General features: G+C 26.8%; 1 protein-coding gene across 1 annotated transcript; it reads left to right on the forward strand.

Annotated features, from left to right (window-relative positions):
* Positions 1 to 9,351: 9,351 nt before the first annotated feature.
* LOC137832360 (cytochrome P450 710A11-like) lies at positions 9,352 to 11,847 on the forward strand. The gene has a single exon (XM_068640498.1). The coding sequence runs from the start codon at positions 9,638 to 9,640 to the stop codon at positions 11,516 to 11,518; it is 1,881 nt and encodes a 626-aa protein (XP_068496599.1). The 5' UTR covers positions 9,352 to 9,637; the 3' UTR covers positions 11,519 to 11,847.
* Positions 11,848 to 16,676: the final 4,829 nt, after the last annotated feature.

Below are 16,676 nucleotides of genomic sequence, written 5' to 3' on the forward strand. Positions count from 1 at the left end.
CCTATACCTTAAATCCTAAATCATAATCCCTAAACTACTTTCATTAATAGGCTTCCATCTAGTATTTTCTTAAATTTTTTATTAATAGGTATAAATTACCTATGTATCGTTTTTGTTAATATATGAATTTTGGTTTAGTTTCTTCTTATATTTTTTTTTATATATATATTTTTTTAATAATACTTTTTTTATGAGATGACAGATGATTATTATTATTTAAAGTGTTAGCCGAGATGTCAAGTTTCGTGATGTTTAACATGAGAGTTTTTATAAATAAAAAAAACTTTTAATCTCAATTGTACTATTTTAACCTTTCAAATTATTCTTATAATCTAAGATCTTTACTCCAAGTCTTGTTATTTATGGAATAATATCTACGTTAATCCATGATATTTGATAAATAATTGAACAGATAGTTATGAATTGATTATATAACTATTGATTATGAACATGTTAAGAATAGGGAAAAAAACCTTATATATGTTGGCATTTAAGTAATTGAATTCTTGTTTTGTGTGAATAGGATGTCATGCCACACAATTCCAGTCTGTATACACGACCGGCCCATAAATGGTCTTACTAATTCCACATGTGCAAAACCTCTACCCAATGATTCTAATAAAAATACAATTTCCCTTCATTTTTAGTAGTCACATTGGTATTGTGGTGTTGGACAACCTTTATCTGAAATTAGAGTTTAGATTTTTTTCAAATAAAACATACTAATTTTAATATGTTACAAAATTAATATATTTAAAATATCACAATCAGTGTATTTGAATATATAATAAAATTAAAAATTGTATATATTTAAAATAATCATTAATTTACTTAATTTCACATTAAAAATATTTTATAAAATATTATTAACATTTATAAGATATATTTATTTAAAACACACTTAAATACTGAGCAGCTTTACAAAGCAAAATACTCTATCATGATCAATAAACTTTTCAGGCAATCAAAACTTGGGCTTTGGAATTACACAATATAGTTTTTACCTTGAAGAAAATAACTTTTAATATTAGTTTTTTTTAGCAAAATTGGTGTATTTTTTCCCTAAAAATTACTAATTAAATTAAAGTCACAGAACCCCAGTTTTTCTTTATCTTCTCTCTCCATATTCTTCCTTCTCTTTTAATTTTCTCCCAATTTTTATCTATTTTAGAATTTGATCGGACCATGACGAGTTAAGGAACATTTTTACCCGATCATATTTTCAAAGAGAGTAAGTTCATTTTTGCTCTAAAAATATTTTGTTATCTGTTTTTCCTTAGAATTTAGTCATCAATCTTGGTGGGATCAATTGAGAAGATTAATCCTCTCAACTTATTGCTCAGTTGCATTAGACTCGTAAATCTTAAAGCTTATCCGGACGGTGGGAATAAAATTCTAGAAGTTGTTTGGAAAGCAAACAATTAAAGTAAGAGAAGCTAAATTTATTTTTTTAATAGCATCATAGGTTAGAAGATCTGGATGTGGAGGGGACGTGATCCCCATATTCAATTTCTATTGTAGGGATATTGTGTGTTTATATATTGTGTTATTTGTTTATATATTATTTAAACTTGTAGAAATATTAAATTTTGATGATTTAATATTTAGGTTTTTTTTTTATGTTAAATAGGATTTTGAATATTGTGGATTAATTTTTTAATGATATTGTATTATAAAAATGGAATGAATTTGAAAAATATTGTACGATAAAAATGGAATGAATTTGAATTCACACTATTGGAATAATGTGTCGACTGTTTGGATGTGTAAAATTCTTCAATAATTATTTATTTTATTCATATAAAAAACTTTAAGCATTAGCTGTTTTGGGATAGATGAGGTATAGCTTATATCATTAATATTGCAGGAAAAAAATTTCTCCGATGCTTTTTAACTTGGCATTAAAACTTGTGGAACATGAAACGGTGTTTCAATTTGGAAATTTCAGACATGGGAATCGATCATGGTGGGCTGAAGCAATATTAAAAGAGCATTCCACTATCAGAGATAAAAATATTTTATATAATTTTTAAATAAATATAAACTATTTTTTTATAAATCGATCTTATAAGTAATACACTATATAAAAAGATCGAATAATCTTTATCATTTAGGGTTCACAATTACAACCGTTCTAAAACTGTGTTTTATGTAAAATTCAAGAGTAAACGTAGTTGAGTAGGAGAGAAATACATAGGATAAAGAACCATGAACTCGATTATTTGAATAATTATTTGAAGTTGTGGATGTAATTACCAAAACACACCCCATAACTGTTTATAATGAGATTCAACCAATTAATGCGTACAAGATAAATAAATGCACGTCATAAGCATACTTAAAATTTTAAACTTTCACACATTCAAACCTAATTCATAGTTATAAAACATCAACGACAATTTTTTATTTACAAGTAAAGTTATAATAAATTAAATGCTGCTGCATCTATTAATTATTGTCCTCTTTTATTGGGATAGAGTATAATTTATTTATATATTTTTAAAATACAAGTAAAATACGCTTTTCTTTTCTGTGATCTTATATGATCTCCTTTTTATATTGATATATATATATATATATATATTCAATTAATTAAAAAATATTAAGTTTAATTATTTTAAATACATGCTTTTAATTGAAATTAGTGTATATGGAAATACGTTAAATTAAATAAGTTATTTTTCAATCTCTTAAATTGCTTTAGCAGGATGTTGACCTTCTCTTGTCTTTTTTTTTTATCACCTTGTCATGATTTTGATGTCTAGCTTTATTGAGTTTTTTTTATCATTCTTTATTCTTGTCAAACTACCAATCTAACTAAAAGTTTGACTTGAAAGTTATGAAAATTTGAATAAATGTAGCTTGAAAACTAAGACATGCTTAACAGGCTTTGCTCATTATTAATAGTAGAGAGACTTTAAAATGACATTTGATTGAAAAAAAAATTAATGAAGAAGATGAAGTTACAAGAATCGGACAATTGAATAAGATATTGGAGCACTTGTTTTAAACAATCGTTAATTGCGTGCATTCTTTTAAAATAAAAAAGAAATATATGATATTCAATTATTTGATTTTTATTTTCATATACTCTTGTTTATTAAATTTCATGTTGAGTTTTTTATTCACTTGGCCAAACGACTTATATATGTATATATATATAATTAAAATGTTTTATAAACATTTTTTTTAATTAACAATTTTTTCTAGAAATAAAGTGTTAAAATTTGTTATTTTAGATGAAATGTGAATTGCATATCATTTATACTCCTTTCTATAAATACGTTATTAATACGTGTTCCTAATGAAAATGAGTTTGGGAGTGTAACTCAATTAAAATCGAATATTATTTGGGAGTGAGCTCTAGGCTGGTCTCTAATGTAAAAGGAGGATCCACCCAAAAAAGACTATTTGATGCTTAAGTTAGTAGGAGCACGAAAATAGCACGTTCTTAGTAGTATGAGAGTTGAGAGTATGAGATTAGATAGATTGTACTTATTCCTAGATAATTAATATTTATAGATTGATCAGGTGGTATTCTTTGAGAGAACGGGATTACGAGTCATTTGGGTTAATCATATAACTCTTATTCATTGTTTCATAAATAGTCACTCATTATTTAAAAAACTCGTTGATTAAACCATCTGGATCATTAAATGAAGAGTAACAATCCGATAAAAGTCAAATAATCACCTGTTTTATTGGCCATTTTCAATTTATAGGCGGCAGGCAAGTACAATTTGTTTTTTTTAAAAGATTTTTTGCAACAATTATTTTTTTAACATTGTATTACGTTGACAAATATATTATTTTGTTAAAATCATATTCATTTTCTTGATTAGATTTCATATCAACACATATTATAGTTTTTGGTGACAGATTTAAAAGTTAAAACGAATGAAGTTGCCCTTTTTAATGTGATTCTTAGCATTGTTACTTCTGCAACGTTAAAACATACATTTTATTTTAATTAATTTTCTTTTTATTTCTATGTTACAACGTATTAAACACTGTTTTACAGAGAGTGTTTTTTTATAGTCAGGGTTGATTTAACGTTTATCTAGATTTAAAATGAATTTTAGGACAATTTTTTTTTAAAAACATTTAGAAAATTTAAATATATCTTTAAAAGTGTTTCATACGGTAACAACATTAACTCAACTAAGTAACATCCAAAAAAATGTACCATTTACTATAATTAAATGACTTATAATTCAACACAAACTAAACATTAACACATTCACTTATATGACAAGACGTTAAACAAGTTTCAAAAGAAAACAAATTTCTATCTAATAATTTCAATCCAATCTAATCAAATCAAACTTATCTACATTGAAACTTATTATACGTTTCAAATCAACATATATCAGAAATTAAACTAAATTTCAAAATAGTTTTCAAATCAAATAAAACCAATTTTATCAATAATTTAATAGTTATTCTATTTATAACAAATTTACAATACAAATAGCTAATAAATCAAAACCAACAAAGTCAAATGTTTTTACAATTTCAACAATTCCCATCAAAATAACATTTCTATTTCAAAAATATCAAAGGGACCAGGTTATATCTAAACAATAAAAATATTTTATTATAATATTCTATCATAATTAAACTAACTTTCCTTATTTTTTAAACGTTGTTTAATTAAATTTAACTTCTAAACTTTACTTCTCTCACAAAAAAAATTAAAACTTCTGTATAAAATATTATGATATTGGATAGATTAAGAGAAATTCATCTTATACAAAAAATCATAAATGCAAAAAACCTACCTTAAACATGCAACCCTTCCCCTTAAAATTAACAATAGAAAAAAAATAAAGAAAAACTTAATAAAAACGACTTTTGATATATAAGTGATATACTTCCTCACTTAAATATTTAAGTTGAATTAAAATACGTGTAAGAATAAATTATTATTTAAAAAATTAAAAAAATATTATTAAAATAAGTTAATTTTTGTAAAATAAAGTTTAAATAATTAAAATTTTATATTTATAAATTAAAAAATTAAAAAATTAAAAAATTAAAAAATAAAATATTTATATATTATTTTATTGAAAATAATTTAAGTTTAAATTTTACTTTTGACAATTGATCTCCAGTATAAAGAAATCTATTTTTGAAAAGTTCGAAAATAAAAAAAAATAGAAATTATATGAGTGATGAGTACAATAAAGTTTGTGTAAGTCGTTTGTTGTATTGTATATTTGAATAGGGGTAGTTACAAAAGAATGGTCCAACGACAATTAAAAACAAGAAGAACCGAAAGTTTTACAACAAAAGACACGTGTACATACAGTGACTAACCTCTACAGACTCAATAATTAAATTACATCATATATTACATAATAAGTTAAAATGTTTAGATTAGAACTGCATCACATTGCTGCAGTACTTTTCAATCTCTATGTAGGAGATGCTGGTTCAGAGACAGACAGAAACACCAGGAAAAGATGTTAAAAAAATTAGTTTCCATTTTTATGTTAAACAATTTATTTATTTCGTCTATATACTTTTAGATAATTATAAGATTTTTTTTATGAAGATGTTGTTATTTGTTTATGATATTCTATTTTCAACATGTGTATGTATAGGTCTAGAGTGAAACGTGTTAATCGTGTAAACCAAATACTAACAGATCTATCAGTAAAAACTACTATCTAAAATATTTGAAAGTATACAAATTAAATAGACAAATTGTTTAATAGAGAGATTAAAATCACTTTTTTGATAAAACCAGAATTCTATATAGAATGACAGAATTTTTTTATGAACAATTATGAAAAAATATACTATTAACCATATATAATTTTTATTTTTATTTAAATATGTGAGAACTAGTTTTCCAAACTTAAAAAAAAATGAAAGTTAATTTACGGTAAGGAGTGAACTTTTAATACTTTTTTCATGTGATGACAGATGATTGTTGTTACTTGAAGTGTCAGCCTAGTTGAGATGTCAAGTTGCATAGTCATGCTTAACATTAAAACTTTTATAAAAAAAAGAGTGAACTTTTAACATGAAAAAATGTTTTATTTTTGTAGGGTTAGTTACTTATGTTGTTTTTTTTCCGATCTAGTACTCTTCATATGTAAAAGAAAAAATAGAGTATTTGTTGTTGTTTATTTAAATTATTCTGCAATGATTTGAGAGTGTGAATTTAATAATGGATTGCCTAGAAAGTTAATTGGCATTTTTTTTATCAGTAAAGAAAGTCAATTGGACATATGTTCAATTACATAAGTGTTCCTCTTTTTTTCATTATGCATGATAAAGATTCGTGTCCATGCAAAGATTCTTGGACATGTACGCTACATAGTATGTATTCCTTTACTTTATTGACTATGGTAGTTTGATACATTGAATATGCCATTAAACACATGAATAAAGTAGTTTCTTTTGTATTTATCTTCTATGTTTATGGTGCTTGTGCATTTGTGTGAGTTATCTTTAATTAGAGTTGAGTTTAGTGGTGTTGTCTTTGAAAAAAGTTGGTGGTGGATGTCCACTCACGTTAACAAAGCTTTTCGGTGGAGCTGGTGTGAAGACGAAGATGCAAGTTCAACAACTAATGATGCACATTAAAAGATAGGCTCACACTTAAACAAGTAATCGATTATGGAAGACACACATATTCGATTATTCACCCATAAGAAACACATAATCGATCATGTGTTTCTTATGAGTACAAAATCAAATATGTGTGTCTTCCATAATTTACAAGAGTGTGTGTGTTTGTTTATTTTTTCTTTGTATTAGTTGGATTTGGCTATTGTGGTGTGTTGTTTAAAGTTAATTATTATGATCTAATGAAGGTTGTGTATTGATGTTGGTTTTTTTGGCATATAAGGTGGCTATTGTGGTACTCTGAAATGCTAGTGGAGGTGCATGGTGTATTTTAAAGGTGATAAAGTATATTGTTTGCTTTGAGCAAGGCAACAACAATATTGAATAATTCCTCTCTAAACAATTATTCATGTCCATGATTGATTATGAAGCTTTTTTTTTTTAATTTACATTTATGTTTGCATAGTTTTAGGTTAGATTGGAGCGACTTCATCAATACATATGCATCTAACCATGTAATCTATTACAGGTGCTTGTTTGATTGTTGTTGATCTTCTTGCTTTTTTTTTAAATTTCATTATTAACCTGGTTACCATAATCGATTTTGGTGTATTCCATTTTTGCATTACTATGATCATTATCAAGTAAAAATCCATTATTTTTTAGTTATTTGCATGTTATTATAATTATATATATATATATATAAATAAATAAATTAGGTTAACATGAAATTTTGAAAGCTAAAAATACACATTACTAATTTATCTCCATCACATAATAAATTATTATATAAAAAGCACGAGTTTACGTTTTTTAGTAATTTTTTCATATTTTTAATTAATAAATATCTTAGACATAATTATTTAACTAGTTATTGTGAAATTTAATAATTTTATTACGTATAAAAATATATGATTGCTGTAAAAATATATATTATTAGTACAGTCTTTTTAAATTCAAAAAAACTCTGTTAGGGTGTGTTTGCTTCGGAGGAGGGAAGGAGTGTTTTTTGTGTTTGTTTCCATGGTTTTGAGAGTGTGGGAGAGGATGGGGAGAGGGTGGATGATTTTTTTCACTATTCACAAAATGAAGAGATTTGGAGGGATTGATGTGGATTATTGTATTTTTACCAAAACATCCTTTTGCATTCATTTTATTACAATATATAAAATTAAATATTATATAAATTTATTTATTATTTATAATTTCAAAAATATTTAATTATACTATTAATAACAACATATAATTCTAAATAATAATAATAAAAAATTATAATATATATCAACAATATATATAATATATAGTTATATAGAGTAACAAATGAATATAATAATAAATATTATTTTCATAAATTTAATATATTTAATAAATTTATTTCAATTTAACACAAAAATATTTTCATTATATTTTTTATTTTTTATTAAAAAATATAAATAATTATAAATATTATATATTAAAAATATTTAATTAATTCAAACCTAAAAAAAATTATAATTTATTATTCAAATATTTTCCAATAACAAGGATAAATTTGTAAATTTACAATAAACCATTATTACAAATCTACTCTATCATCCTTCAATCCAAACAACCTTACATATCCTCTCTAATCCTCACAAATCCACTCTCTCCCCTGCTCGCAAATTTTCTCCTCGATCCAAACAGAGCCTTAATCTTAAAACTTTGATATTTAATTAGGTTGTTAAGTTTTGGAATGATGACAATTACTATTAATTTACATTAATGTTTAGGATGATATCTAAATTTTGTAGTAAAGATTAAATAATTTCAACATGAATGTCAATAAATATTTTGAGAATCTTCATAAAAGAATTGATGAGTTCCAACTAAGATTTGATGGTTATTTTGAAGTTGTATTTTTATTTTCCTTGTTTAATTGTTGTAGTTTAATTATATTTTTCTATCATATTATATTGTACAATTTTATGTTGAATTTAATTAGACAATGAATTTTTATGTCAATTTTAATTTATTTTATTAAATTTTACAAAATTTATAATTCTATTTAATTTTATTCACAATGTAAAAATGATTTATATTTTCTAAAATATGCCACAAATCATGGGTAAATTCCCTATCTAGCACCATTTACATTTTTATTTCCCTATCTAGCACCCTTTTGTTTTTATTTCCCTATTTAGCACCATTTCAAAAATAAATAAAAATAATAATAAATTATTATTTTTTGATAATTTTAATTTTGAATATATTAAAAAAATAAGTATTTTAATGTTTAAAATAGTTAGAAATATAATTAATGAATAAAGAAATGAGTTTTTACAAAATAAAAATAAAAAGTAATAAATAAAAATGTTTAGTTTAAAATTATTTTTTTAAGAATGAAAAAAATAAGAAATTAAACCCTACAATAACATAAAAGTTGAATCTATAAACATAAATTAGTATTTATTTTTATTATTATTGATAAAATAAATAAACTAAACATTTTTAATTTATTAATTTTTTTATTTTTAATTTATAAAAACTCATTTCTTTATTCATTAATTATATTTCTAACTATTTTAAACATTAAAAATACTTATTTTTTTAATATATTCAAAATTAAAATTATCAAAAAAATAATAATTTATTATTTATTTATTTATTTTTGAAATGGTGCTAAATAGGAAAATAAAAAATAAAAGGGTGCTAGATAGAAAAATAAAAACAAAAGGATGCTAGATAGAAAAATAAAAACAAAAGAATGTTAAATAGAGAAATAAAAGTGTAAATGGTGTAGAAAAATAAATGAAACACAAATCATAATAGAAATAATATTTTAATCACAAAATTACATAAACAAAAAGTACTCTTACAATTTTATCAATAAAAAAAAAACTATCAACTAAACAAACTCATCATATTCCTCATCAATTTTCATAAAGTTTTCACTTTATTTTTTGAAGTCCAAAAAAACGAGTCTGAAAATCATCAGTTCCCACTGTGTTTTCCTTGAATCCATGCTTTTCTTTTTCATGGAATCTATTTTGATTCTGTCCATGGCATCTATTCCCTTGAAAGAATTTGAAAGAGAGAGATGAAAATGGAGATGAAATTTGAAAGCATTGGGGAAAAATGTGTGCTCCGTTGTCGTAAACGATGTTTCCCACGTCATAGCCTGGCCTTACTTAGCTGGATTTCAACCCTACCATTGACCCACCACCTCTTCTTCTCCCCAATCCTCCTCTTCTTCTTTATTTCTCTTTTCTCTCTTCTTCTCTTCTCTTCTCTTCTCTTTCACCTCAAATTAACTCTCACCATTTTTGACTTCTCTCCCTCTTCACCCTTTTCCCACATTCTCACCTTTAACACCTACTTTATTCCTCTAAATAAATCTCCTCACTCTGCATTGCACGCACACACCACCATCAACATGACCCCTCTCTTATCCTCTTTCTCCCTCACCACCATAGCCTCCTACCTCGTATGCTTCATCCTCCTCCTCATTCTCCTCGAACAGATCTCCTACCTTCTCAAGAAGGCTTCCATTCCAGGACCCTCCTTCGTCTTCCCCTTCCTAGGAAACGCTGTCCCATTGGTTCGCAATCCAACCAGCTTCTGGGACCTTCAGTCCTCTTTGGCTAAGTCCACCCCTTTAGGCTTCTCCGCCAACTACATCATCGGCAACTTCATCGTTTTCATCAGAGACACCGAACTCTCCCACAAGGTCTTCGCCAATGTCCGCCCCAACGCTTTCCACCTTGTGGGCCACCCCTTCGGCAAGAAGCTATTCGGCGAGCACAACCTCATCTACATGATGGGCCAGGAGCACAAGAATCTCCGCCGTCGCATCGCCCCCAACTTCACTCCCAAAGCCCTTTCCACCTACACCGCGCTTCAGCAGATTATCATCCTCGATCACCTCAAGTCATGGGTTGCCAAGTCCCAGGCCCAAACCAATTCCATTCCGCTCCGTATCCTGGCCCGTGACATGAATCTAGACACCTCCCAGACCGTCTTCGTGGGCCCCTACTTGGGCCTCAAAGCCCGGGAGCGCTTCGAGAGGGATTACTTTCTATTCAACGTAGGCCTCATGAAGCTTCCGATTGATTTTCCCGGCACCGCGTTTCGAAACGCGAGGCTCGCTGTAGACCGGCTCATCGAAACACTGGCCACCTGCACCGAGATGAGCAAGACCAGGATGCAGAAAGGGGAAGAGCCTTCGTGCCTAATTGATTACTGGATGCAGGAAACGCTGAGGGAAATCGAGGAGGCCAAGCTCACCGGAGAGCCGGCGGCACCGTTCTCCACCGACGCCGAAATCGGTGGCTACCTCTTTGATTTTCTCTTTGCGGCGCAGGACGCGTCCACGTCGTCGTTGCTGTGGGCGGTGGGGCTGCTGGACTCGCACCCGGAGGTGCTGGCGAAGGTTAGGGCAGAGGTGGCAGCAGCCTGGTCGCCGGAGTCGAACGAGCTGATTACCGCGGATATGCTCCGGGAGATGAAGTACACACAAGCGGTAGCTCGTGAGGTAGTGAGGTTCCGGCCGCCGGCGACGCTGGTGCCGCACATCGCGGCGGAGAAGTTCGCGCTGACGGAGTCGTACACGATACCGAAGGGGTCAATCGTGTTCCCGTCGGCGTTGGAGTCGTCGTTTCAGGGGTTTACTGAACCGGAGCGGTTCGACCCGGAACGGTTCTCGGAGGAGAGACAGGAGGACCAAATATTTAAAAGAAACTTTCTGGCCTTTGGTGCTGGGCCCCACCAGTGTGTGGGTCAAAGGTACGCATTGAATCATCTTGTTCTCTTCATCGCGTTGTTCGCCACGTTGCTAGATTTCAAGAGGGACAGAACGGACGGCTGTGATGACATCGCCTACGTGCCCACCATATGCCCTAAAGACGATTGCAGGGTCTTTCTCTCACAACGCTGCACACGATATCCCTCCTTCCCTGCGCTCCAGGACCTCGTCAAATGACCTTAATACCCTTTACTTTTCCTTCTCACTTCTCGCATGCAGGTTTTTTTTTTTACCATTTTTTTAAATTTAATTCCATTTGGACCCAAAATTAGGAGATCTTGAATATATTTTATCATAAAAAAATTGTTTGTGTTTGCTGTTTAGCCGCAACAAAAAAATTGTGTTGACTTTTGTTTTTTACTTTTGTATTTGTTGGGTTGGGTTTTTGAAATGTTGGAATTATTATTATTATTGCAAGAGTTTGTGTATGTGAATGTAAGAGGTGATTGGTTGGTGGATGATTGGGTGGTTATTAGCAGTGAATAAAATTATGTAAAATTTATTGAGCTGGTGTTCTGTGCAGTTTATGTTTTGTAAAGAATATCTAAAAGCTGTTCTTCTTTTGGAAAACAAATCTACTTTGGTTAGTGTAGTGTGTAATCGATTTTAGGTTGCTTAATCAATTTTGGGGAGTGGATTATTATGTTAAGTAATCGTTTATTGAAAAGTACACATGTTTGAATAGATTTTTCAACTACTTTTTTTTTACACAAAAACTTCTCTCACCTTTATAGCCTATTTTATATGTATTTTTTTTAGTATTTCTGTTTTTTTCTTAAGAAACAGACTATTAGTTTTTATTATTTTTGAATTATCTATTAAAAATTAAAATTTTGTTTATAAGGATTTCTTTTTCTATGAGATAAATAAATGTGTGAAATTAATAAGCAAAAGATAAATTTAATTAATAGATAAATTTAAGGAAGGTATGATGTATATGGGTTAGTTAGAAAGTTCTTTAAAAAGATAGTTAAGTGAGGGTTTAGAATTTAAAATTTTTATTTGTAAGAAGTAAGCAGTTTTGGACTCGTGGTGAGTAGCTGAACTAAAATTGAAATAAGAAAGTAGGTGTAAGGTTAGTAAATTTGAGGTGTCGATAACAATCTTATGACTTCTCTCTTTGTCTTATTATAAAATACAAAATCATCTCCATTCATCGTTTTTTTCTTTTCTTTTCTTAATTATAACTAATGTGTTAGTTTAAGATAAAAATATTTAATACCATTTTTCAAAATTTATTCAATTATGGGTGATTTTGTTTGATATTTTTACATTTTTACGAGACAATAATATAATTCATATATTTATTTACAGAATCGTTATTTATTTATGACCTTACTTGGAACTTTACAAAATTGTTAATACTTTATATCTTAATTTTATTTATTTATTTACTCTATTTGTTTTGTAGCTATAATGATTATTTTTTTCAATTATTGAAATTATATGTATATATTTATATTAATTAATTTTGTTAATCCATGTATTTGGATCACGGTGAAGGAGGATATTAATATATGTGGATGTTTACTTAAGTAACGATAGTGAGAATATTATAATATCTACTTTTCTTCTTTTACTCATAGTGTTTTTTTTTCTTATATAAGACATTTTTACTTTTTATTACATAAAATATTCATAATAATATAGATAATAAACATTTTTTATACCTTAATTTAAATTTATTTTATTTTAGCTATTAAACTACTTATTTTATCATTTTAACTATAAAATTCAAGTTATTGATGTTAATAAATGATAGTTTTTTATAACACATTATTTTAATTAATATATATATATATATTTAAAAGTGTGTTATTTTACTTTATTTCAAATTTTAAATTTGATCGAAAGTATTTGAAAAATAGCATAAGATGAGTATCATAATACATAACATAAAAATATATAATTTTATTTGTAAATAAATATTAAAATAATTTATTTCTAAATAAAAATTACAAAAAATTTAAAATGAACATGTCTATAAAAAATTTAAATTTACCAAAGATGTACTCTTCTTTTTATGAGTCTTTAGGTTCTTTTAGAGAATAAGAAATCCAATAGTACTTTTTATTCTTTTAAAATAACTGAATCTTCTTATTTTACACTTTACTCTCTCCATACCACAATAAATGCAAAAGTGAAAATTATTTAAATATTAAAAGATACATAAATGTATAATTGGTAAAAAAAAGTATCATTATAAACATTAAGAGATAAATTATTATACATGTTTCTTAATTTATTCATATTACACTATTATATTTCTAAATTTTATAATTTAAAATATGTTTATAATAAACTAATTCTTTTAATCAATAATAAAAATGATAGTTTTTATTGTATTTTAATATATAAACATTAACTTAAGTATTGTTTTTACTCTAGTTTTATTTTATTTGAATTCATGTTGAATACATATAATAGTAATACATTATAATAATTTTGGCTAATCAACAATATTAAATATTACATTATTAAACAATATCCGCTCAGATTATTAATGAAAATTTTTATATTATTAGTATATATTTCAGTTTTATATTCTAAAATAATAATTCAAACATTAAAAGCACCAACAATTTAAATAAATTTTATATATCACATTAAAAATTGTTGTTAAATTTGACTGCTAATATCATTAAATATTTTATTGTAATATGTTATACAATTATAATGGACAGAATAAATTATTATATATTTTAGTGTTTATATGTAAATGACATTATAAGTGTGATTGAATTTTAAATTTTGAAAATATAAATTAAGATTAAAATAAATTTGAAATTTAAATAATTATTATAAGATCTTAATAAATAAATAAAAATTTAAAATAAAAATATATTAAAATAAATTATCAAACATATAAAAAAAAAAGTAGAAAATATAAACATTAAATGTTAGACTCGAGGCACCACCCATACATTCACACAATTAAACAATAAAAGATTCTCTACCTACCTTTTAGTGAACATTCTATTACATTGGACTAGAGTAGAACATTCTGTACTTTCTATATGAAATACTTTTTCTGTACATTTTAAATTTTATTCTATTTTTCACTTTTTTTTTCTTTCAATTATGTGGAAGGAGTGAATAAAATAGGATTTGGAAAGTGTAAAGCTGGAGGAAATGTGGTCTGAGTCAGATGGGCATGCACATGCACATGCACATGTTGTTATGTGATGCCATTGCCATGTTAATTGCACCGACACCATTGTTAGCCTCTTGGAATTGGGATTATTATGTTCTTTGCATTCTTGTCTTCTGTGGTGTCGTGTCTTTTTCAAAGTCACACCTTTTAAAGTTTCAACTTTTAATTGGGTAGTGATACAATAATAATTCACAATTTTATATAATCAAGTTCTTAATATTATTAATAATATTTTTGTATCATTTAATCATAAATTTACTTTTTATTATATATCTATTTTTAGATCTTTCACATAAAAATTATATACAACTTCAAAAATAATCAAGAGCATCATTTTCCCTTTTAATTACAATTTTGATTCTTTTAATTCCTACACACTATTTTAAAAAGATTACAACTTGAAACGAAGTTAAAAGTGAATAATCTTTTGTAAGAAAATGGCAAGTGGGTTTTGAAAACTTTAAAGACATAAAACCTATTTTATGCTAAAACAGAGAAAGAGTGATAAGAGCATTTAAATGTTGGGAGAAGAACAAAGATTGAAGTGGTGCAGAGTGCAGAGTGCAGAGTGTTATGAAATGTCCCATCATGTACAGTTTTCCCTTTTCAGTATTGTTTGACTTCTTCCCTACAACACTCTACAGATATGGAACCAAGAGCCAAGCCAGACACCATATTCAGGTTAAGGGTATATCTTATTTTGTTTTTATTATACTATTTACAACATTCAATATGCTCATCCATCAAATTATATATTTCAGATTTTTTTTGCTTCATTTCTATGTGTGTGATTTGTTCAACTACAAGTGGCAGTGATAATATCACAAGAGTGTATTTTAGTTATAATCAATTTTTAAAAAATAAAGTCAAATAAAAGTGTTTGATTTTTTTAAAACATAAATAAAAATCTTTTTGAATCCTTGTAATCACTATTATACAAGTTTCAAGGTTAATCGTGAATGATAATCAATTATTAACCACAGTGTGTGGTCATTAATGTCTTTTAAAAGAAGTAGATATATTTAAGATACTATGATTTAATTAATTACATGTTGATATATATATATATATATATATATATATATATTATATTATATTAGTTGTTATGATGTTGGTGAATATGTTTAACTTATTTTATTTATTTCCATTTTATACAGTAATTCATGTACATGGATATTTCCTCTCTATATAAATAATTTATCTTGTTTAAATTATATGTAATATTGACTGTGGGATAAATATTATTGTTTTTCACAATCGTCATAACTTCTTTCTCTTGTCTATTGTGTCTCTAGTATTTGTAACATTATAATCTTTCGTTTGTTTTGATGACCAAAGTGACAAGATAATTTCATATAATAGTTAGTAGTTTTGCGTCAGTTAAACAGATCAAAATTCAGCACGCTCTCACAAAAATAGGCAGGAATATGAAGATTGGTTGACACACATTAGTAACAGATAGATATATCACCTTGAAATGAAATAAACTATATTGATAGGTCAACTCCTTATAATGTGCCTAGACTCTCCAGCAGAGTTACTATCATGGTAAAAAAAAAGACACCAATAGAAGGAAGAATTATCTACTAAATAAGTCAATATATTGTTTATTATTTTAAATAGTAGGACACAAATTATATATAACAATTATTATTCAATATACCATATCAATAAATTGTTTTAATGTGTAATTTTTAAAACATAATGTATAACGTAAGTCCCAGGCTTACAAACTTATAAACAACGAATTTCGTAACTTAATTAAATTAGATTTAAGTCTATTTAAATTATTCTTTTTATTACAAGCACTGAAAATACACTATGTTTTATAATAAATTAATATGAAATAATATTTAACAGGTAGGTAATTAATTCATGTAATACATGCTTTGATTCCGTTAAGTACTCGTTTTCATCTTGTGTGTGAAGAAACATGATCAGACAACAAATTCTATAACACTAATAACAGTAAATAACACCCAAATGACGCATATATCTATCTATATACAGAGAGAGATGGAGAATATAAATTTTATAATTATTACGATGTAATAGAAAGAGAGATAGAGAAAAAAAATGTTGATGAGGTATTTAAAAATAATGGGCATCATATATCATTACTCAGATAGAAAAATGATTGCTGCCCATGTGAAGGATGTCCCTTGTCTATTTGTCATCAAA

This window comes from Phaseolus vulgaris, chromosome 6, assembly GCF_000499845.2.
Source record: "Phaseolus vulgaris cultivar G19833 chromosome 6, P. vulgaris v2.0, whole genome shotgun sequence".
Taxonomy (NCBI): domain Eukaryota; kingdom Viridiplantae; phylum Streptophyta; class Magnoliopsida; order Fabales; family Fabaceae; genus Phaseolus; species Phaseolus vulgaris.

What these genes read in the sequence shown, in the direction of transcription:
- LOC137832360 (XM_068640498.1), top strand. Translation starts at nt 9,638, where the DNA reads ATGAAAATGGAGATGAAATTTGAAAGCATTGGGGAAAAATGTGTGCTC.